Raw genomic sequence first — 25,738 nt, 5'->3', positions numbered from 1 at the left:
AAACTCCTTTTTTTCCCATCCTAATTCTCCAGTGTCTGTTTAAGAACATATATCTGAATCTCCATCATAAAAGATATTTGGTCTGTAATACAGGCTACAGCTACTCATAGTAAAAAAGAGCTGGAAACTGAGAAGATCCTTCTCCTTATATGCAAATGCTTATATTTTGCGGTGAGGGATATCTTTTATCCCTTTTAACTCAGGCAGCATTGGATGAATTTGATTAATGCCTTTTTAAAAACTAGTTTCATCACTATGTGGCTATACAGACTTCAGAAGTTTAATGATCTGATTAAGAATCTACATGTATTTTAAAACGATTTACCTATTGTCATGTTGTTTAGGGAATGGACAAAAAATTTATGTTGTGATAAAATTTAATTTAAAAGATTTAATGACAAATTAAATTATAAGATTATTTAGAAAATGAAAGACTTAATAAAATCAATTTTAAAAAAATTTATGCACCGAGTGAAAAAAATTTCTTCACAAATGTTAATTTTTTTTGTTTTTATTAGTTTACCCTAACATTAAAAAAAAGTTAATTTTTTTGTTTTTATAACTAATTTTAAATTTTTGATATCCTTTTTTAAAAAATATCATTATTTATAAGAATTAAAAATAAATATATTTTAATTTATTAAAACTAGGATCAAATTAAAAGAATATATAAATAACATGGACTATTTGTGTAATTATACCATCCAAGTAAGCCTGCTAACTACTGTTAACAGGCCACGTGTGTTTTCCGTCACGCCTGCTAATGGCGTGTGACTAATTTGTAACAAACGATAATGTTAGTGACCGATTTGTAACTTTTGAAACATTAATGGTGAAAACGAAAACTTACCCAAACATTAGTGACCATTGGAGTAGTTTACTCTTTTTTTATTTAACCACCAATATCTGATCTTTTGATCGAATATTTTATATAGAATTTTGCAAAGACCCATTATAGAAGTGACCCTCCTAATCATGTTGGCTCCATACACAAATGTTAATTTTTAAATTCTTGGTCTTACTTAAAAGATATAATATATCATCTCATTATATCGATTATTGTTGATGATATAAAAATTTATTGATTATTTATTTTATTCTCGTGATATTATTTAATCATTTCCTTTAAAAGTTATTATTATCGTATATAAAAATATAAAAAGATAACAAAAAATTTTATAATAATATTTATTATTAAAATAAGAAATTTTAATTGAATTCATTATTAGACAAAAATCTTTATAATAAAGTTTATTATTAAAACCATACTAGAACAAACTTTTATTATTTTAAATTAACTTTTTAGCATTATAATTATAAGAATACTAAAAAAAATGAATGAAACATAATTTAATATGCTTTTCAAAGATCAGAACTTGAACTTTAAAATTAATTTATTTATTTTAAGGTAAATTATAAATTTGGTAACTTAACTTTACCCTCTCTCCTATTTACTCACTATACTTTAAATCTTTTTAATTTTCTTATTGACTTAATACATTGAGTTGTTTTGGTCACTCAGTCGTTTTCTCAATAAAGACTATAAATAAATTGTTATATAGATGCAAAACGGTGACATTTTGGTGAATTTTTTTTAAACCAACGTCATTTTAACATCATGAACTATTTAATGTCAAATGACCAAAAAACTCATATATTAAGTTTAGTGAAGAAATTAAAAACTTCTAAAGTTAAATGAGTAAAATAGGATAGATAATAAAGTTTAATAGTGAAATTTGTAATTTACCCTTTATTTTATCACCATAAGATTACCTCCTTCCTTACCTTTTGCGATTCCCAGCGTGGGAAGCAGCACAAACTCAGTATCGAAGAAAGAGAGACGTTAAAATTTCGGTCTAAAATATTACCGGAATTAGATTATCTGTTCCAAACCGCCATTGCACTGTTTCAGTATTTTACCAAAGTTAGGCTAATGTAGTTTATACCTTTCCGGAATTGGGAATTTTTGGTACGGTTTACGAAGCAAAACAAAATCAAATCTTAAAAAAAGCTCGTATTTTTCTTCAGAATTAACCATTAACGGCTACCCATTTGTTGTTGCCCAATCGAAATTTCGTAGCTCCTCCGATCCAGATTATATCTTCGACAACTATTTATGGGTTCTTCTATTTTGGTAAGTTTCAATTACCCATTTTTTAGATCCTTGTTATTTTTGCTCGTTGAGTCCTTTTTTACTTTGTTTTTGGTTCAATTATTTGTTTGGGATGCAATTATGACACTGAAACTAGCCCAATTTTTACAATTTGGTTGCTTTAGTTTTCCCCTATTTTTTTAGTAACGAGATAAACATCTACTGTAAATCTGTTTCTTTTTTTCTTTCTTTCTTTTTGATTACAGGAGTTTTGAAAGAAGAGAACTGTTTTTAATTGAGTAATTTGGTATTTAAGGGTTTAACTTTCATGGAATTTATAATGGAAATGGTGGCCGAAGACGATTAAGATTTGGCCTTTTTGATTAATGAGGGAAGCTGTTGAAAAAGCACTAGGAAATGAGTCGATCCCCTTCGTTTTCTGTGAACTCGGAGCTTAGTTTAAAAGCTAATCCGGATGCTTTGCAACGATGGGTTGTTGCCTTTTGTATCATTAGATTTGATCTCGAACAAGGTCAGCTCATAGAAGAGTGTTATCCACCTGGTTGTCTCACTCAAGAAGAGGAACTTGAGGTTGCTTTTAGTTCATTTCCAGATTCCGTTTCGCAGCACAAGAATCGCTCGAGCATCCACGATTGCATCTTCTTTTTCAGATTCCGAAGGCAGAATCATTCAAAGCAGGGTAACGTTACTTCATCTGAAATAACTGAAATTGATGATAATGAAACAACCTCAACACCAGACGAGGAGAAATTGATTCGGAGATCAAGAAGTATTGGTATTAGTAAAAGTTCAAAATACTTGTATGGTTATGTATTCAATAGGCAAAGGCATGACGAGAGGCTAAAACGTGGTGGGGAACAAAAATCCGTAGTAATTTTGTCTCATGGCCCTTACTCTAGCGTGTTTCGACCTTTGTTACAAATCATGGGTCCTCTTTACTTTGATATAGGAAGAAAAGCTATTGAGCATATTGCTGGTTACGTTTCCTTGTGGCCTAGTCCTGTACCTGGTAAGTTAATGGAACTTCCGATTGGGAATGCAATGCTCAAAGTTAACTTGCCACCTGCTCACAGCTTACCTTTGGAGAGTGGAATGTCATATTTAGAATCTGCTTCATCTATGGCTCCTTTTCTTCCCAATAATCAATCAGTGCCTCAAGGTCTATTTCATGATTCTGATATCTTCGGAACATTCAAAGGGCTTTTATTGCAACTTTGGTTATTGTGGGAGTTGTTACTTATTGGTGAGCCAATTCTTATAATAGCAGCAACTCCTCCACAATGCTGTGAGGCTGTTGCGAGTCTCGTAAGCTTAGTTGCACCTTTACTTTGTAGCGTTGACTTTAGGCCATATTTTACCATCCATGATCCTGAATTTGCTCAATTGAACGCACTTCAAGAAGGGGACAAATATCCACCTATGGTTTTGGGTGTCACAAATCTATTTTTCCTTAAAGCTCTTCGCAATATCCCACACATTGTGTCAGTTGGAAGCCCTGCACCGAGCTCAAGTAGGGTAACCATTGCAAGTAGGTCCACCGAAAGAATTCCTGGTAAACCAGAAGGGTTTGGTCTCCAACAGCTTTCCTTGAAGAAGTTCTCTCCTTCTAGTTTGTTGAATGCTGTGAAGCTGAGGAGAGATGGTCCTCTCTGTCTCATGACTGAACATAAGGAGGCCATTTGGAGCACTTATGTCGCGACTACAAAGCCAGACACTTCTATCTTGAATAGGCTTATTGATGCTGGAATGTCACCAAGGGTTGAGGAATCTATGTCTGTTGTTAATAATGAGATATTACGTCGACATTTCTTGGAGCTCACCACCAACTTTTTGGCTCCATTTGGACCATATTTTAGGGCTACTACTCCTTCTGAAGGATCTTCTCCATTTGCTGACCCCCCTCCTCTACCTCCATTTAATGCTGATGATTTTCTTATGAGCTTATCAGCAAGAGGGGTGGGCAAGTTTCTCTCCAAGCGTATGAGATCTAACTGGCTGGATCTTTATAGGTAATATGAATGTTTGCTTCCACTTCTCAGCTTTATTAGTTGTTTTTTTATGTGTATTGCCTTTGCATGTTAATTTTGTCATCCAGCTTTTGCATGCAATATTTGGTTACTGCAGTCTATTAATTATTATACATTTGAGCTAGAGATGCATTCTCTTTTCATTCAGGCGTTTTCTTAAAGGACCCAACTTTATGCCATGGTTTCAAAGGCGGCTTGCTGTTGCGGAAAATGAACAAAATAGATTGTGGAGGCAGGCAAGAATGAAGACTGACATATATCTCCTTATATCTAGACTGCCTGAATTGGAAATTGTTGACTGCTGTAATGCAATTGAGAGGCATCTTCTTAGAGAAATACAGGTAATTTTACCCTTTTTCAGGATGATATTAGATGTTTGCGACTGATATTGACTGTTTCAATGCTATTAAGAGTAATCTGCTTGGAGAAATGTTAATTAGTCCGAGAGAAGCTGTTAGTCTTACATTACATGCTCCTGATACATGTTGACACATAGACCTTGTTCTCCTTTCCACTTTTTCTTTCCTTCAATTCCTCTCCTGTTCTTCTTTCAAGTATCCAAGACTTACACTCTCAAATCTTCATGATTTTTTTTTTTTTTTCATAATAGTTCTCTCTATGTTAACCTTGTTAGTTTTCCTTCCCTGTATTTTTTCTCTCCAATGTTATAACTCTGCTACCATCAATTCTGTAGTGCCAGAAACTATTGACCTGAAATCAGAAAATTAGGAGTCTCACTGAATAAGAAATTTTATTGCTAGATGCCAAACAACCTTGAATCCAAATATTAATGCTTCATTTTATATCTTTAATATGATGGTTGCTGAGGTATAAAATCAGTAAAATTCAAAGAGTTAGCAGAATCACCAGTCACATTTCCTTGAATACATTTTTTTGGGGCCGGAGGTGGGGGGTGGGGTGTTCTTATTCTTTTTATCCTTTATCTCAACATTTTTATACAATAAAAGAGAGTGAAATATGAGATAATGAGAGAAAGAAGGAAATTTAAGGACACACAGAAAGTGATATTCTAGAGTAGTACTAGCAATAATTAAATACCAGAGATGAAAACAGAAAAGAAAGAAAGTGGAGAATATTTCAATGTCTCGATGAATAATTTGGAGCGAGTAATTAAGTGATGTTGGATTACATAGTTCGACATTTATTAAACTAGGCTTGCAATTGTCCATGCACACCTATTGGCTTTAAGCCTAACTGGGCTTGACAAAACATATGTGATTGCCAGTTCTTTTAAATGTTTCAACTTTAGCGGTCTAACTTTGCTGCTGTTTCACCTTTCCATTTGATATAAGCAAAAGCAAGCTGGATATAACAAACAATATTTGGCCAAAAATGAGCAGATAGTTCAAAGAAAACTTCAAATTCATATAAACGATGGTTCGTGGAATTAAAATGGCATGCCTTTTTTTTGTTTTGGAAGCATAAAATCGGCAAAAGCATAGAGCAACGAACAAAAGTAACTACCAAAAAAGTGTAAATTTTCACTAGACTTGATGTCTTGGTTGAAGAAGCTTATGCACAACATTTTTTGATGATATTTTCCTGTTCTCTGGGTTTTGAATGATTCATTTCACCTTTGATCTCATCCTAACTGTGTCTTCTGCTAACAGCTCTAGCTTACTGACCATCAATTTTGCAATCAAACTTCCTTTTTTGTCATTTGTTCTTCAGTGATCAGCCATAATGTAGCAACTCCTGGCTTCATTATTAGTATTACACTATTACTATTGTTAAACAGATAATCGTTCAGCATGCACATTGCATATTCGCATAAAAAAACTGCCTGTGCGAGAGAGATGATTTGGCCATGTGCAAGTAACTTTCATTGTTACTGCCTCATGGCATGAAAGTATTCTCTTTTACTTTATTTTTCCCCTTATGTTGTATATGTTACAAATAACCGCAAAAAAACTGAGAATTCTAGTGAAGTGGTAAGTGGAGAAAACGGACCATTGCAATAATTATTTTCTTGTTCATCATCATAATAATTTTGTTTGATCATTCAAGTTATGGAACAAATTTGTTGTTTGAAATCATAGTATAATTTAAGTTCCCTTTTCGTTTAGAAGGATGGTAAGATATGCTATTTGGAAAATTCTTAGTGCTTTATCATATGCGATCTGTTGCAATATTTATTACATAACGTACTTTTAGCTAACTATTAGAATTGTACCGATGTAATCTTCAGCTGCAGCAATCTGGAAAGGCCGTATCAGACTCTGCAGCATTGTGCCAGAAATTGAATGGTGATCTACAGGCAGTGTTCAACGTGCTTCCAAACGACATGCAGCAGCTTTTGCTTTTAAACCCCCAGAGAGCAGCCCTTCTACAGGGAAGTTCAAGTCCAGAACTGACAAAACTTCCCGGTCGGCCTTCGATTCAAGTTGGGTTCTATCATCCAGTTCACCAAGATGACAAAAAGTATGGCTCCGTGATTCTCTTGTAGCTTCGTCTCCATATTTGGATGGAGATTCCCCCGACTTTTGGCGTAATTGTTCATATAGGTGGGACTAAATACAATTGCAACTCTGTTTTCTGTACAATCATTGTGTTATGCAATTCCTTAGAATGTTTTATCTTTATTTTTTATTTCCTCAGTTGTTTGAGAATGAGAAACAAGTCTTGAATCCACCCTGCCCTTGAAGCATATCTGAGATTGATTTATTTGCAGAACATACAAAAGAATTTGAAAGAGTTCATGGATATTATTGCTACTCTTTTGGTTTTCAGGCCACAGCTCTCACGATTATTTTGATAAGGGGAAATGGATGTTAGTGATCGAATTTGACAATGTTTCTCATTCAGTCCTTTTGATGGTGTGGTATTATCAAAATGATAAAAAAAATTCAAGCTCAAGGACTAATCTGGATTAAAGTAAAATTCAGGGATCAAAACTTTTTCCCTTTTTAGTTTCACCATTGTTTATCTTATAAGTGCCTTGAGCAGATATTACATGCTGAAGGATGATCTGTTTAACAATAATAATACTACTAATAATGATGATTCTTTTCTGCATTTAAGAATTCATTCTTTACATCATTGTGACATTTAAACACAAAAAAGTTCAACCTTGTTGTGGGTAAGGGTAAAGTAAATAAATGGTCCCAATTATGGGTATTATTTTGCTGAGTTTTCCGACTATTAAAAGTAACAAAATAATCTTTTGATTATAGGGTGTTATTTTGTTGAGTCTAACGATTATTAAAAGTTATAAAATGGTCATCCGATTATTCATTATGTTCCAAACTTATTTTTTTCTGGTTAAAAATTTAACGAGTGTCCGAGCTAAACGTAAACATACTGACTGAGATATGTTAGTCGTTTGAGATTATGAGATCATATTTTATCATATATCAGTTAGTAGATTAACATCTAATTAAGATCATCATCATTTTTTAACAGAAAATGACGTGTTTATAACATAATAAATAGGCGGATGATCATTTTATAATTTTTAATAGTCGATGATCTCAACAAAATAACGTCCTATAATCGGAAGATTATTTTGTAACTTTTAATAGCCGAGAGCTCAATAAAATAACGCTCTATAGTCATGAGACCATTTGTACTTTACATAACCCAAAACTTCAACTTTAATCACCTATATTTATATAAACCTCAAATTAATTAACTCCCCAATTAAATTGAAAACATATTTCAACTAGCTGAATTAGTGTAGATTTTTTTATTCAAATTATTCTATTTGTGAATTAACTCATTTCAAATTCAATTTAATTTTAGTTTATCAGCTCTTGAATTAATTGAATAAATTGTATTTTGATAAATTTTAATAATAATAGTTTAATTACTTTAATTTTAAATTACTTTTAAATTATAATATTTTTGAATATATATAGTCAACAAAATCTACTTTATTAAGATTGTAATCGATCTCCTAATGATTACACTTTGTATTATATAATCTCACTTCCCACTATTGGTATATGGTCATTTTTTTGGTCATCAAAGGAAAAAAAATATGCAAAACTAGGAATTAGGAAGCATGCATGGACAGCTACACTCTCTCCCCTGCAATCACGGTCACAGTGCATCTGGTGCGTTGTTGAACCATGAACAATCCAACTCATATCCTCGAGCAAGCGTTGCCAAAACGTCCGTAACTCGATTACCTTCTCGGTAGATATGTTGAAAACTAATTTTCCAATTCCGTTGTAAAACAGTCAAAATATGCGCCAAGATTGTGTGTTTATCATAACCATCATGGTAATGCTTAATCATATGAATAGCTTCCAAGATATCACACTCCATAATCACTTGAGAGGCTTCAAAATCCCAAGCACACGTAAGTCCAAATAGTGAATAACTCTTTACTATTTTAGATAAGTAAACTTTTTGATTAAATGTATAATTCCATTTTCATTATTCATGTCCCATTCTTTACGTTTTTAAAGGAATTATATTTTGATCATTGGAATTTGATTATCAAATACAATAACGAGTTCAATATAAACGTAGACATCCGATATGAATATGTATTTTTCTTCTTTCATAGGTAACTGAAGCCGAAAATTGAAGTATGAAAGTAAATCGTGGAATGAAATAATATTATCCTACGAGAAATGGAACCAGGTAAACAGATTGTTTCTTTAGCTGAATCAACTTCTAAATTCTCACCAAAAACTCAAGACAGGAATATATAATACAAAATTGAGAAAGGAGAATCTAAAACAAATAGCTAAGTCCTTAGCAGCAAAATTCTGCATAGATAAACAGGTTCAGTCTCGCGAGCAGAGAAGCATAGCAATGCATCTTCTGATTATGTAAAACCTACCTCTTCCTTCCTTAAGAAACCCTCCATTTGCCTTGTATTGATACCTTCTATTTGCACCTTTCTTCATTTGCTCTTCTTTCTGTTGCTTGGATGCTCTCTACTGGATATGGATAGATGGATGGATAAAGTGTTTCTCTTGTCTCGTTTGGTTTTGGGGTTTTGCATGCGAAGAGCAGAGAGTGTGTTGTTATACGGACGGAAAGGTTAGAGGTCAAAGATAACGTTTTTGATTGCTATCATCTTTATTGTAATTGCAGAAGAAGTAACGAGTAAATACTTAACAAGTAGCCAATCACTTGAAGTTGATCTTCCATGCACTCTGATATACTGTCAATTGGGGTTAAAAAGAGAATGAGTTTGGATCCCAGCTCACTGGCATGCCCAGCGATGTGTAGGCATGCCTATGCCTTGGGCCAATTTCATGCGCATCTTTGCTTTTTCATTTCTGTTCGGAAAAGATGCACTGGTAATTTTGTGTATCCTCCGGGGGGGAAAAAGCAGTTTGGGAGCTGGCATTTATATCATTTTATATTTAACATGTAATCTAATATAGAAATGAAGATATGATCTTTTCAATATGTAAAAACTGCTGCCGAATCTTTATACATATATGATTGCAGTAATAGCTTGCTTGTCTTTGACTATAATAGTTAATGTAGAATAAAGAGATGTTTTTTTTGTTTTGATGTGTTTTCACTGCCATTTTTCCACTCTTTTTGTTCAGCGACTGTATATATGTCCTTTCTTTCCCATTGAAATGGGATATAATTCAATCATTTCAATTATTATGGCAATGAAAATGACACCGAATCAAACAAATCCCATTTCAATAAAACCAAATAATGATAATAAAAGTAACCACTGGTCAATAAAGCTGGGGGCAAATATTTCCACCGCACTACTTTATTGTGACTCATGAGCGTGCTCAAAGCACAATTCATTTACTCCATCATGTGCTCTATCAATTACATTTATATTTATATAATTCTTGGTGTGCTTAAAAAGCATATAATATTACATTTTATATATCCATATTATTCTTTTCGACATTGAATTTATGTAACGAGGAGACAAACGATGATTGGAGTTTGACAGTCGAAAGGGACAAAACTGTGTATTCTAAGGAGCGATGAGTGCAAAAAATCATCTAATTGTAGGGGATCCACTAGACCTCCAAAGAGATTAGAGAGAAAAAAAAGGAATCTTTATACACAAATGCATGCATACATACGTACATATGTGTGTGTATTTATAACAAATGTTAATATATACATACAACATTTGATTAACATCTTCCATCTCCCTGGCATACTGCAAACAGTACAACATCTCCTGGATCAGGCATGTTTACTTGCCATTTCAAACAAGATGTGTAAACACGTTCTCTTACTAATTACAATGATGTAAAGGATGATCCAACTATTCATTCACATACAACAAAAAAACCATCCACCAAGTATCAATATCCGGCACAACAACATACATGCCAAATCCAAAAGCAAAAACATATGGAAACGCATGGTTCGTATGTACTCGGATCAGTCGGAGGAGACTTCAGGGGTAGCCTGTCCCGTCTTTTTCAACTTTAGAGCCTTCTTCTGACTAGACTGGCGCTTCGGATCAGGCACCACAAGCAGCAGGCGCGACATCACGAATGCTAAGAGTTCTTCGTGATGGGAAAATGTGAAGTCCAAGTGTCCATACTCGAATTCATTGTATGATACGTCTACACCAGCTTCTTTCATCAACCTATAGTGTTTTTAACCATTGATGAACTGATTATCTGGTCCTTCCGCCCAGCCACCAAATCGACCGGAATATCAATAAGAGAATAATATTCGCCCAAGTCTATTGGCTCCGGCGAACCATATACCTCCATATTGACTGCTTTCCCAAAATCATACATTCTAAATTTCTTCGTTCTTTTTATTTGAGAAAGGTGATGAATCACACGAAATGACAGGCCCGGCATGTCATTCATGTTATAATGAGGTAATCCCAGCACCGCAACCCAATTTGAGCTATCTCCACCGAAGCCATAACTCAATATAGTTTGAACCAGTCCCCCAACGGCAGGGTAGTTATAGAAGTCTCTGACCAACTTGTTGAACAGCATTCGAAAAAATCTAGTAGGTATATATAAGGCAGGCACAAAAAGTGCCAGGATAGGAGCAAAAAGAAGACATGCATAATGTGCCATTGTAAAGAAAAAACTAGTCTCGTCATGGAAACCTGCGGGTGAAAGCAAAATTAATCTTGAGAGCCTGTGAGGTTTCCTTTCTATCCGGCGTATTATAACATACATCAGCATAGCAGCTCCACCCATGCTATGTGAGATTGCACAGAGATTGTATGGCTGCTCATCATTGATTTCTCCATCGGGTTGGCTAAGTTTCAATTCAGCGGTTTTAACTTCGTGAATCTTATCTATCATAGATGGAACATCCTCCGTTCCATGTTCATTTATGGAGAATCGCCAATATCTGACCCAAAATAGCTTGCTTTAGTTAAAAAAAAAAGATAGATAGATAAACAGATGGATAGATGAACCTGGTCCCCTACCTAGCCATCACATTAGTCACATAAAACAGGAGAAATAATGTTGAAATATTTAATTCTTCAATTTCAACTTCAAATGTCTGAGAAATAATAAAACCAAAGATACTGACAGTTGAATCATATATACTTACTGCCTTAAGGAGATATTTTTATCAACATGCTCTCTAGAGACTAAACCACGGAAATTGCCAAGGAATACATCGTAGCCTGCAATTCAAGCAATAACATCATTCACCACAATTTTAAACCAATGTACTATGAGTGACAAATAGTTTCAAGTATAAAATAAACCTTGATCAAATGCAGCAAAAGCTGGAGAACCAACAACGCCATTGGAAACCCAACTGACAAAACAAATCAATCCATAGCCCAAGTGAAATATTTTAGAAAATAAGTTATAATTAGTAGGAAAAATAAATAATATGGTTTCAACAACGATAATGATAAGAACACAATGAAAGGGACTTGTTAATTGATGTCACATGCATGCTTTCAAGTCTTTAATGGTCCAATGATCTTCTTCCCTCAACTCATTCCTGTCTAAGGTGACGAAATAAAAAAACATAAGAACTCACTAAGTACTGATATTTATTGAACGGAATCCCAAGAATAATGACTGAAATGATTCCTTTGATGAAAAAAAATAGTGGGTGGAACTATTGAAAAGGCATCTTTTTCCCCTCTAGAAAGAAACCATTAGACCCAAAAAGTGGATATGAGAGACACTACCACTTAAAACAACACCAAAGAAATACTGGTAAACATCTTTGTTTTCAAACTATAAGACATGAGCAATGGATGTAAACATGTAAGCTACTTTGTAATATACTTTGAAATGAGAATCACAATCATTCTTCTAGCATGGTTGAGGGGCATTTTCTTCCTTGCAGAAAAGGGAATTCCGTGCACTCAGTTCATAACACTTTGCATGCTCAAAGAGCTAGGTTTGAAGCCCCCCTTCCCACCAAAGTTTGAAAAGGAAAAAGAGGAAAAAGAAGAAAAAGAAAGAAACAGATTCTTCTTTCTTTGGGTTTAATATGTCATTCTTGATGGAAGAGAATTAAGCGATAGTTCGTCTAGCTAATTACATTTTCTAGGGGCTGAGGCCTGATATTGTCAATCAAAGAGGTGGCCTTTAATTAAACTAACAGAACAAAAGCTCACTCAATTAGAAAAAAAATATTATATTTGAGAACCCGGTTTTCAAGATACACATAATGTTATCATAAAAAATACTAGTAACAGTAACCTCTAATTAAACTACCAGATCAAAAGTTCACTTAACTAGAAACATAATTATATTGAAGAACCCGGCTTTTAAAATACAGATAATGTTATCATCCAAATTACTAGTAACAATGAAACAGTTTAATTATGTTAATCAAACATTAAGCATTATGGTTCAGGGTTGTCAGTTAACTACTCTTGGAAAACCATTGGAACAATACCAAATATAATACCAGTTACAAGACAAATATAACTGAAAAACCAAAACCCACAAATAACTTCCCTCACAGAAGGGTCAAGCATTTAGCTTAATTTAGTCCATAACCAGTGGCCAACCAGCAAGGAAATCACAGAGGAGTCATAAGAAGCCCGCAGGTTGTTACTTACCCCATGGATGAATCCATAATACCATGTTGTAAAATGACAGCCTTCCGAGCATCACGTCTGCAATATCAGATTAGAGGCATCAAAAAGCATAGTATTCAACCAAAAGTGATAATCCGAAAAGAAAATGAATAATTATACCTTGGTATTCTTTCTAAAACGATAACATATCCATCATTAGTGATAACATTAATAGCTTCATATGGATACCTAAAACAGGAACATGGGATAAGAAACAGAAGCAGAAATACTGTGGTAAAAGAAAGAGAGGAAACAAAATCGAAAATAACCTCACACTTACCCAAGCTCTGTTATGACATCCCGACACGTCCTCGCATCGGTGTTAAGAGCATGGTGAAGAGCAAGATTCCTTTCTCTAGGAGTTGGATCATCAGCTCCCAGAGTAGAAGTGGGAACTGAAGCATTCAAGGCATCAACATCAATATCCTTATCACCGGCTGTGGGAGATGAGAACCATTTTCCAAAGATTTTGAAAGTTGCATACGGGGAGAACACAAAATATGCAGCCTTGTGAAACATATCAAATATAGCTTCTATGAAAATCTCAATTGCTAGGTGAAGATCCTGATACACATAGCATAACAATGAGTTAAGGTATAAATAAATAAACCCAAAGAGGCAATAAAGACAAAAGCTCAAGAGGAAGTAAGATGTAAGAGTATATAAACCTCGATGACTCCTCGTCTCCTGTCAATGGTGCGCTGGACAACATGGTCCTTCGAAGTGTGTCCTTTCCTGAAGGAAGGAAATGTCCTAAGATGGGGGCTCACTGTAGCTAAAGGAGCCATTGATTCTTGATTACTTAACAGAAGGAAAAGAAAAGATGGTATCCTCAGCAGAAACCTAACAGGTAATAAAATCCAGGAAAATATGTATGCCACCCAGTATGTCCAGTGCGAATCATGATGGATGTGACTGCTTGTTCTGCAGGTTCTTGACCCATGAGATGATGACGGTAAAGGGTCTATTCCATCATCAGGCTCATCTTCTGCAGACGAGTAGTCTGCACTAGAATTATCATCCACAGAAAGCTCATGGATGAACTGGTTGAATGAGGAAACACCACTGTAATAAACAAGAAAGCCAAAATGTCAATCACTAATTGGTATTGCAATCTGTTAATCTGGTAAAGAATCTATTATAGTCACATTTATCACAAACTCAACAATTCATCTTCAGTGTGTGCGGATTGAGAACGAGGAATAATTTTAGATTTAGAGCGCAGAACATAGGTTGTCAAGTAGCAACAAAAATATTATGGCTTTTTTTTTTTTTGCATGCAGAAGATCAAGGAAACCGTTACTCTGTCTTCTTAACTGTTCATTGTTTACTCAACAATGAAAGCAGTGTGGAAATTCCCCTCCTATTTGTAGCTCCCTCTCCCTCTCTCTCTTTAGATGACAATTTCAAACAATAGAGAAGTAGAAACCTGAGAACTTTCTGATAAACCACTTCCTATTTAAACTATTGTGCTGCTGCAGTCATGCAACAAATTTGAATCATGATCAGACAAATAAAAGCTGCTATATGCAAATTTATAAAGCATATCCTTAACAGGAAAGTTATAAATTTATAATCAAAACCATTCTATTTGGCATTTAAGAAGCCAATTAGGAGTCTGGCTACATTGGACCTATGATGTAAGAACACACTAGTGTCAGCAAACAATGGTAGACTTCTCCAGCAGAATATCTTGAAAATAAAAATCAGCAGAACTTGTTTGATCTCTCCCATTTAATCTTTTAGTGCTCCAATAAATACTTGACAGAAAGCAAAGACAGAGCCAAAACTAAGAAGCAAAGTTTGAACTTAGATGATGATGTTAACGAATTAAACTACTCAGGCAAACGGTTTTACTTAAGCTTACAAGTGGCTAATGCAAAATTGAAACATAGTCCATGATACTCGAGCAATTTTTCTTTCATCAAATAAGAAACTTACTTCTTCATCCAGCGTGGAAATCGAGGACCATGAAAAGTTGGTCTAAGCTCCCATCCTTGAGCACCATCAAGATTATTTCCTTTACCGACAAGAATGGCCAATAAAAATGCTGACACTCCATTTATCAACCTTGCGATATTGTTCAAAGACTCGTACGTAAAAGTCTTCACTGACCTGCATAAAAATAAAAAACACATTTTCTATTCATATTCCAACCTAATGAAAACACTTAGGCTCTATTTGGTGGTCTTTTTTTTCATTTTTCTTTTTCAGTAGAAAGGATAAGGAATATATATATATATATATGAGCTAAAAACAAAAGAGCAAATAGAAAAAGCGAAAGACTCGATCAATCAGTGATTTAGGAAATGGAGATAAATTACTGAAACAATCACAGGGAGATGTACCATGCATGCAATAACAATACAACAAATACTAAGGTTGTTAAAATATAATTAGGCAGTATCATTAACACAAAATTGGGAAGAACAAAATGCTTCAAAGGCAGTTCAAAATATTAAATGACACCAAGCTGAAAACGGATAAGCCTCAAGAAGGCTCTAAAACGGAGCAAAAAGAAACAAACTAATGTCATTTATAACTCATCAAGTTAAATATGTTTTCAACTTCTACCAGCCCCAGTATCATCTATCCAACACTAATTCCTTGGCAAAATAAGAGACTCCGGATAGTAATAAATATTTCATATTGTCAATAATTTAGACTGGTAAACTAGGTTCTTTTTCTTTGCCTTCTAAAAGAAATTAAGAAATTAAATATTTTCAGTAAAATTCTTCTTTTTATCTCTTTTCAGAATGAGGTAATCAGGGTCAATTTGATAAAAGTATTTATATTGTTGCTTTTAATAATAATAATAATGATGATGATGATGTTAAAATTCTAAATAAACAATACCCAGAAATTTGTATCAATGATTTCCTCCCTTTTCTTGTATTTGATACAGCTAATAAAAGCTCCAAACTACTTCTTTCTAAAAGTCGTGCCAATAAAATCTTAACGACGGTCCCTGAGAATTTCCTAACCAATAAAAAAAGCTACAAAAAAAGATCCCAAAGATATATAAGCAAGCGAAATGACCTTAGACATGCATGTACCGACATTAGTATAAATATACGGAAATTCAAAAAAGAGAAGAACTCACTCTTTGGTAACCGCGAGGGCGTTGTCGACTAATTGCCGCATAATAATACTCGTCGTTCAAGTCTTTCCCTTTTCCCAAAAAAAATGATCTTTTCGATTTCAAGAACAACAAAAGAGAGGCGATCGATCAATAGACTATGCGTAGAATTTCTGAATCGCCGAAACGATGATAGAGAAAGATGGGGGGATATAGGGATTGTCTTTTCTTTTCACAACGGCGAATCTTCGCGTAAAAAAATGAGGTCGGTTAATAATATCCAGCACACACGCGCCCCTGTTTTTTGAGTTTGTGGCGGTTTAAGGGTGCTTCCACGTAAAGGATCGTTATTTATTTGAAAAAAAAATGGTCATATATTTACATTTATTTATAAGGTAAAATACACAATTGGTCCCCATTATAAGATACTATTTTTCTGAGATCTCACGACTATTAAAAGTTATAAAATGATCCTTTAACTATAAGGTGTTGTTTTGTTAAGTTTATCGACGGTTAAATGTTATAAAATAGTCATCCGACTATTCATATGTTCCAAATTTATACATTTTTGTTAAAAAATAAAGATCGTCTGAGCTGGATGACAATTTGTATGTTCTAAATTTGTATTTTTTTATTAAAAAAATAAAAAAATGTTTGAGCTGGACGTTAATCTGCTCATTAGGATATAATAAAAATATGTTTTTAAAATTATTTTAGTTTTATTTTGTGGATCAAATCTCTGTTACATTATATTATTGAGTTAGTTCTTAAAACATTATGTCATCGAGTTAGTGCTTGAAAGGAATGACGGTGCTAATAGACACCATTAAATTATGATTTTATCATATCTCAGTCAGCAGATTAACGTCTAGATTAGATGACGTTAAATATTTAATAGAAAATAACGAGTTTGAAACATATGAATAGTCAGATGATCGTTTTGTAATTTTTAATAGTCGAGAGACTAACAAGTAACACCCTATAATCAGATGATTATTTTTTAATTTTTAATAGTTAGAAACTCAATAAAGTATCACTCTATAATTAGGAGACCACTTGTATAGTTTACCCTTGTTTACATCAATAATCTATGCCGATATTATGTGTTTGAATTTGTTTGCTTGTGGATGCCTAAAACTGAGTCTCGAATGGTCTGCTGAGCTGACTCAGATAATTTATTGGATAATGGTTGGTTCAATTATTATTTTTTGCTCCGCGATCGAAAAGTTGCGGAGTTCAAAACGCTTTTGGATTTAAATGGATTAGGACATAATTTGCTGAATTTTAAGTATTTATTTTATCATATATCTACTTAAATTTAAATATATTTTAATTATTTATTTAATTATATATTATAATAATTAATTATAATTATAATAGTAGAATAATCATATTTTTAACTAAAAACTCTAATTAAATAAATTTGAGTTCTTTGATATAAATATTAAATGTGGGATTGAATTCCTATACTTTAAAACAACGAGACATGAATATGTTTATTTTTTAATTTGATTATTTATTGTTAAATCTGAATATATATATATATATATATATATATATATATATATATTTCAATACCTTAGTAGTATTATGACTTCAAGCAGTTGCGTTTACAAGGTGTGTATACATCATAAATAAATTAAAAAGATTTTAAACAAATATTACTTTATAATCATCATATACTACTTATATATATATATATATGCGCGTGAGTGATTAAATATATTTACTAACCAACTTTTTATTGTGTCAAAAATAAAATCTATACGTGGATTGGACCAAAATACTTGTCATAGTATTATAATTAACTAGGTATGATTTTGGAATGAGAAATGCTTGAAACAAAAGCTATTAAGTTATATTTAATGGGATGTTGACGTTTGAAGATAAGGTTTGATGAGATCGTGAAAAAAAAATCATAAAACTGCCATATCCTCACCACGTGGAGTGAATGCAACATAGGAAACAAGAAGTCGTGATGCGTGGAGTAGAAGAGGGTGCTACTAATTTCGTTTATAAGATATTGTTTTATTGGTTTAAATTTTTTAAATGAATTATATACATATTTTTCATTTCATTATAAATTTGTTGCTTATATGTTAAAAACTCTATCTATATCTATTTGAATTGAATTCCTCGGTCAAGAGTAAATACAATATACATAAGGACATACTAATCTAGACCCCGACATACAATAACATGCATCTATCATTCAATACAACATGACACATGCCAAATTCATAAGCTAAAAAACATGGGTTTTGTAGTAAATATTTGGAGTTTAGGAGCTGGCCTGTCCTTTCTTCTTCAACTTCAGGGCCTTTTTGGGGCTACACTGGCGCCTCAGAGCAGGCTCTTCAAGCATTAGGCGAGACATCATGTATGCTAAGATGTCCTCTTGGTTAGACTTTGTGAAGTCCAAGTGTCCGTACTCAAATTCCTTGTACGAAACATCTACACCTGCATCCGTCATCAACTGGTAGTGCCTTCTAACCATTGCTGCACTAATTATCTTATCATTCCGACCGGCAATCAAATCGATCGGAATATCAATACGCGAATAATTTCCACCCAAGTCTATTGGTTCGTAGATCCATACACTTTCACATTGGCTGATGCACTCCCATAATCATACATTATAAATTTCCCCTTCCATTTCATTTGTGCAAGGTGATGAAACACGCCTAACGAGAGCCCCGGCATGTCGTCCATATTGTAATGAGGTAAGCCCATCACCCCAACCCAGTCCGAGCTATCTCCGCCCAACATATAACTCATTACAGTTTGAACCAGTCCCCCAAGGGCAGGGTAGTTATGGAAGTCCCTCGCCAACTTGTTGAACAACATGCGGAAGAACCAGGTCGGTATATACAAGGCTGGCACAAAATATGCAACGATCGGACCCAAAGGAACAATGAAATAATGAGCCACTGTAAGAATAGAAATTGTCTCCTGGTGGAAGCCTGCAGGCGAAAGTAAAATCATTCTTGAGAGCCTGTGAGGCTTCTGTTCGATCAGGCGCATAACGAGATACATCAGCATCACAGCTCCACCCAGACTATGAGCCATTGCACTAAGTTTGTACGGCTGTTCATTATTTGTTTCTTCATCAGGTTGAATAATCTTTAATTCAGCAGTTTTAATTTCATGAATCTTCTCTATCATGGCCGGAATATCTTTTGTCCCATGCTCATTTACGGTGTACCACCAATATCTGAGTCAAAATAGTATGTTTTAGTCACAGTTGTCGTAAGAATGAATCTGCTCCTACCTAGTTATCACATTAGTAAAAGAAGGGGAGAAGTGATATATTTCAGTCTTGAATTTCCAGTTTTAATGTCAGAGAAACTATAAATCAAAGAAATTGACAGTGAAATCAGATATTCACTTACTTCCGTGACGATATTTTTTTATCCACATGCTCCCTGGAGACCAGACCACGCAAATTCCCAAGGAAGACGTCGTACCCTGTAATTAAAGGAATAACATCATTGCTCTGCAATTTTATACTACTAATGCTATGAATGATATAATCTCTTTCAAGTATAATACAAACCTTGATCATATGCTGCAAATGCTGGAGAACCAACAATGCCCTCAGAAACCCAACTGCAAATCAACGTATGAAAACAGCCAATTCACGTATTTTAGAACAGGGGAACATGAATAAATTACAATTAATTGGAACAATAGCTAATATTGTTACGAGGATTTAATAATAATTACAAGAACAATGCTTAACACAATACAAGAGGAGAGGGATCTTAAGTCATGAGAAAGACTATATAAAATACACATGAGAGCAAAATTTGGATATATATGTTTCCAACATGGGTACACACTTTCTCTAAATAAATGAATATATTTTTTCGGTGGAACATACACCATATCCATTTTTGAATATGACAGAACAGGTGTTGAACATGAGTGCTTCGGAGATGAGGACTTCAGGTAAGATAAACGACAGGTACATTGATCCTCTCCTTGAGTAAGACGCGCAAGTGACTCAATGAGTAACATTATTTATCAAATAGCACCCACAGTACAATAAAATGATTCATTCAATGCATTAACCGGTAGAGCTATTAAAATATGAGCCTCTTTTTCTAAAATGAAATCATTAGGGAAAAAAGTTGAAGTGAGAAACCGTGGTAATTTAAAATGTGCATTGTGCAGAAGTCTTAATTCATGTAAACCACCACAATGCATGCCCAAAAAAGTGAACAACCAGCAAAGAGTGACAGATAGAGTGCAGATTGTTACATACCCCACAGATGAATCAAAAATACCATGCTGTAGATGGACAGCCTTCCGTGCATCACGTCTGCAATATCAGACTAGAGGCATCAAGAATCGTAGCAGTCAAACAAAGATGAAAATATGAATAGATAACAAACAATTATACCTTGGTATTCTTTCTAAAAGAAGAATATATCCATCGGCAGTGATAACATGAATAGCTTCATAAGGGTACCTAAAACAGGAAAACGTGGTAAGCAACCAACAGGAGATATGCAGAATTTCAGGAGCAAAAGGAAAGGGAAAGAAAGAAAACAGAAATAAGACTGCACTTACCCAAGTTCTGTAATAATATCCTTACAAGTTCGAGCATCCGTGTTAAGGGCATGGTGGAGAGTAGGATTCCTTTCTGTAGGAGCTGGATCATTATCCCCAAGAGTAGTAGGGGGAATTGAAGCATTCAAGACATCGTCATCAACATCCTTAACACCAGAGGTTTCAGATGTGAACCATTTAACAAAGATTCTGAATGCCAAGGATGGGGAGAGCACAAAATGCGCAGTCTTGTGAATCATATCAAATATAGCTTCTATAAAAATCTCAATTGATAGATGAAGGTCCTGATTGTCATCACATCGCAATAAGTAAAGTTACAAAAAATAATGGAAAAAAGTAAGGCAATGCAAAACAGGAAATAATGTAGTATGATGTAAGTTCTTGAAGAAACCTCAATAACTCCACGCCTCCTGTCAATGCTACGTTTGACAACATGGTCCTTGGAGGAGAGTGCTTTCCTAAAGGAGTGAAAATTTCTAGCATGTGGGCTTCCTGAATCCGAAGAAGCCCAAATATTTAACAAACGGAAAAGAAGAAATGGCATCCACAGCAAAAACCTAGCAGGTAAAAAAATCCACGAAAATATGTATGCCATCCAGACTGTCCAATGCCGAGCGTGATTGATAGCAAAACTTGTTTGAGAGGTTCTTGACCCATAAGATGATTGTGACGCAGGGTATGTTTCATCAAGATCGTTTTCTTCAGAGGAATAGTCTACACTTGAAGTATCAGAGTCCACAGAAAGCTCATGGATTAACTGGTTGAATGAGGAAACACCACTGTGGTCAACAAGAAAAGTCAAAATGTCAACTACCAGAATTACCTATATGGTAAAAAAGCTGGTACAGGGTGATAATGGCTTATCATAAATTCAATAATTCAACCCACTGCATTTTCTTCATGCAGGACTGAGAAAACCGTAGGTGCAAATTCCAGATTTTAGATCATAGAACTAGAAAATTAAGCAAAAGAGAACTAACGAATTTAAGAAACTTCTGATGACACCACTTTCTGTTTAAGGCATTGTGATTCTGCAGTTATGCAAAAATCTATCTTCATGACCAGCAAAATCAGAGGTGTTGTAGGCAATTTTCATAAGCAATAACATCTAGTAATATTCTTCAAAGAATGACCACACCTTTACATTAAAACAAATCTTATTCGGATCGAACTCCAAGTATAGATTGTAAATGGACACGGAGAATAAAAAAAATCCTAATCAGAATGTAAGAAGCTAATTAGGATAGGCTCTCCAGAAGTACATTGGACATAGGTTGAAAACACACGCTAAAATTGTGTGAACAAAGATGGGGCCAAAGCAAAGAAGCAAACTACTAAATGCTAATGTTACCTATTTAAATCACTCTGGTGAAGGTATTCTACTTATGCACATAAACCTTTTGAGACTAATTTCTTCTCTCATCAAAACTGTATATAAAAAAAAAAGACACGTACTTTTCCATCCAGCGTGGAAACCGAGGTCCATGGAAAGTTGGCCTAAGCTCCCATCCTTGAACGCCTTCAAGAATATTTGCCTTTCCAAGTACAACGGCCAAAAAAGTGAGGACACTCCATTTATCAACCGCGCAATATTATTCAAAAACTCATACATAAAAGTCTTCAGCAACCTGCATTAAAGATAAAAACAAATCGGTTACCCCAAATAAAAATACTTGGGCTTCCTTCGGTCGAAACTTTTGTTTTATGTTTTTTTTCCCTTTTTAATACATACAAAGTAAATAAAAAACCGATTGAGTTTAGTTCGGTTGACATCATTGCTGGTACAACATACAGAGTTGAGATTGAGAATGCTGACTCAATATCCCTCTATTTAAGGGTAGGGAAGGGTCTAAACATGTAACAAAAGGAAAATTAATGATAGGAATAAAAAACAAACTCAACATAGTTCCGGGTTCGCCACTTAAAAGAAGTAGTCTAGACTCTAGAGAGGATTCATCCCTTCAAGTAAAGAGGTGATATATCAATAGGAAAGTTAGGAATATACTGTATAACCAAAATATATGTGTATGTGTATGTTTACAAAGATTTTAAAAAATATAAATTGTTAAACTACAGATTATCTACCTAACTAGATGTTTCTATCCGAATAGTTTTTTTCTCTTATTCTTTTTAAGTTTGAATCGACTAAAACATTTAAAATGTGTTTTTTTCCTGTAAACTATTTTTATTTAATATTAATAATAAAATATTTTAAAAAGACAAATGGGTAGATTGGCTAAGTAGGATTTTTTTTTTTGCTACTTTAATTATCCTAAGCGACCTACCAACAATTTTATAATGAAAAGATCATATATAAATTATTAATAATATATAATAATCTTATAATATTTTTTCAATTTTAAAGTATAATAAATTACTTTGACTATTGCACATTTAAAAAAGTTATATTTAGAAGAAGTAAAATAAATAGTGTTTCCAAGTAGGGGTGAACAAAACTCGACTCGAAAAACAGATTTTTTCGATTCGACTTGATTCGAAAAAACTCAACTCGATTCAAATAATTTAAGTTCAAATCGAGTTACAAAATACAGCTCGAATAACTTGAATAGTAAGTCGTAACTCGAATAACTCAAAAATTTTAGAAATTAGTGGATTGATTTTCAAGTTTGAGTCGAGTCCCTGGCTCTGTATGATATATGAATATCACATATAAAAAATATGAAGAAATGTATGTGTATTGTATATAGTTATAAAAATCATTTAAATTGGAATCAAATAATATCAAAATATTACAAATATTTACAATTAAATTTAAAAAAAAAACTCGAAAACTCGACTTGATTCTAAAAAATTTCAAGTCATGTTCGAGTTATGAAATAAGACTCGTCAACTCAAATAATTCGATTTTTTTACTCAACTCAACTCGATCGAACGCTCACCCCTATTTCCAAGACATTATACATAGGTAATCTAATTTTTTTAAAATTTAAGAGGCCAAATATAATTTTACCATTTTTTCAAATAAATAATAATATATTTTAATAGTATTTTATTTTTTCAACTACGTCCCTGACTTCAAAAACTTATGAGAAATCTATCTTATTTCTTCTTGACTAACGTTAACTCGATAAAGTTTTGGGCCAAAACATATTGAAATTTGAAAAACATTCACCAATGGCAATAGAGAGCTGCAACAATAGAAGAAGAATTTCATAAACAGACACTTCTTCATACTTATGTCCTTTTGAGACGTGGTAAAAAGATTAAATAACACACAGATATTCAATATTGAAAAGTTGAGTCACATATAAGAATAAGGGATTTAACCAACGTGTTTCATTAAATCAATGGGGTAAAGTAGGATTTCCAGAAAAAATCTGTAGCATTAAGTTGCGGCATGCAACCGAATCATATGACTCAAAAAGGCGAGAATTGTAAACAAGTACGACTCCCGGCTAAGCTTCCGCAATTCATTTATATCAAGGAAGTTCTAAATCAGAGCAAAAAGAAAACAATCAGATCAAATTATTTAGGCTTCTAAACTGGGTTCATTTTATTTGTCTTCTTAAACAAGTCAAGAAATTAAACATTCTCTGTAAATTCTTTTTGTTTATGAGAAGAAAAAAAGGTTTCCGCAGCAAGGAAATTATGGTCAAACTAAGAGAGCAATGACGTAATTTCAGTTTCCATTGAGATTTCCACACTGGAAAGACAAAATCGTCATAGTAATTCCAGAATGGTTCCATTTGATAAAATTCTAAATAAGTAATACCCAGAAAATCCTACTAACTACTTTTGATTTCTGCTTTAATGAACTCGATTCAGCTAATAAACGCTCCCAACCAATTCTCCTAAAAATAATGCATATAAAATCTAAGAGTTGATCCCTAAGAAGTCCAGGCTCAATCAAATAATCTCCTAAAATTCCGGGAAAATCCATAAATAAGCGAAATAATCGTATAACAAAAGAAAGGTGGATGCAGAAAACTGATCCGAAAAATGCGTATACGAGTACACGTATGAATATAAGGATAGAGAGAAAGAAGAAGACTCACTCTTTTGAAATTGCGAGGGCCTCGTCAACGAGTCTCCGCATAATAATTCTCTAATTTTTGCTTTTCTTGTTTTCGATCTCTCGATTTCCACGACTACAAAAAAATCGTAAAAGAAAACAGAACAAAACCGAAATTCAATAGAATTCTGAATCGGCGAAACGGAGAAGGAGAAAGAAGGGGGGTGGGGCGGGAAATCAAGAGATCCTTGAAATAAAGTCTAATGGTTTTATATTGCTTTTAGCAACCGACGATTCTTTCCATACGAAATGACCTAGTTACACAGAATCGTAGAGCCAAGCCGCCAATAGTCTTCGTTGAATACACGTGGAGGATTGTGATTGGGTGACGTATGCGGACCGGATTTAAATGAGTATGGAAACGTCGGTCAAATGCGACCGTCGGGGCGTTGAATGGAATGAGTTTGACGGCTTAGATCCAGTATGGGATATTTTATTATTGGATAACTTTTGGCCCGCATATATGGTTGACGTGGAAATATGAGCAACGCATGTGAAGTTTTATTTTTAAAATAAAAAATTTAATTATTTTAAAATTTGTTTTAAGTACTACCAAATTAAAGCTTAACTTATATTATAATTTAAATATTAAATATTAAGCACAATCAAATACCGTAGCAGTTAGATATATTCATATTTATATTTTGTTCAAAAGTTTTATGGTATATTTTTATATTTATATTAGTTTTGAGATAAATACAGTTATTAATTTTTATATAAATAAATGAATACTATTTTAAAATAAAAGAGATTGAATGACACTATTATAAGAAATAAATTATGTTTTGTTGATAATAAATATCATTGAAAATAATAATTTGTATTTTTTATGGGATAATTTTGAAAGTTAGCAGTTTGTAATGTGCATAATGAAACGTGTATTTAATAGAAAAAACCAGGTAGTGGT

General features: G+C 33.6%; 1 protein-coding gene and 2 pseudogenes across 1 annotated transcript; 1 reads left to right on the top strand and 2 right to left on the bottom strand.

Annotated features, from left to right (window-relative positions):
* Positions 1-1,825: 1,825 nt before the first annotated feature.
* On the top strand, positions 1,826-6,749 carry LOC120140493 (protein DENND6A-like). Its single transcript, XM_039155474.1, has 4 exons — positions 1,826-2,134; positions 2,359-4,122; positions 4,289-4,481; positions 6,350-6,749. Exons 2-4 carry the CDS (start codon positions 2,510-2,512, stop codon positions 6,605-6,607), a joined length of 2,064 nt encoding a protein of 687 aa, XP_039011405.1. The 5' UTR covers positions 1,826-2,134; positions 2,359-2,509; the 3' UTR covers positions 6,608-6,749.
* A 3,608-nt stretch (positions 6,750-10,357) lies between these two features.
* LOC120140485 lies at positions 10,358-16,374 on the bottom strand (annotated as a pseudogene).
* Positions 16,375-18,318: 1,944 nt separating this feature from the next.
* On the bottom strand, positions 18,319-24,992 carry LOC120140486 (annotated as a pseudogene).
* Between the last annotated feature and the right edge of the window lie 746 nt (positions 24,993-25,738).

This window comes from Hibiscus syriacus, unplaced genomic scaffold (genome assembly GCF_006381635.1).
Source record: "Hibiscus syriacus cultivar Baekdansim isolate YM2019G1 unplaced genomic scaffold, ASM638163v2 tig00110785_pilon, whole genome shotgun sequence".
Lineage (NCBI taxonomy): Eukaryota > Viridiplantae > Streptophyta > Magnoliopsida > Malvales > Malvaceae > Hibiscus > Hibiscus syriacus.
This window is presented reverse-complemented; position numbering and strand designations above follow the sequence as displayed.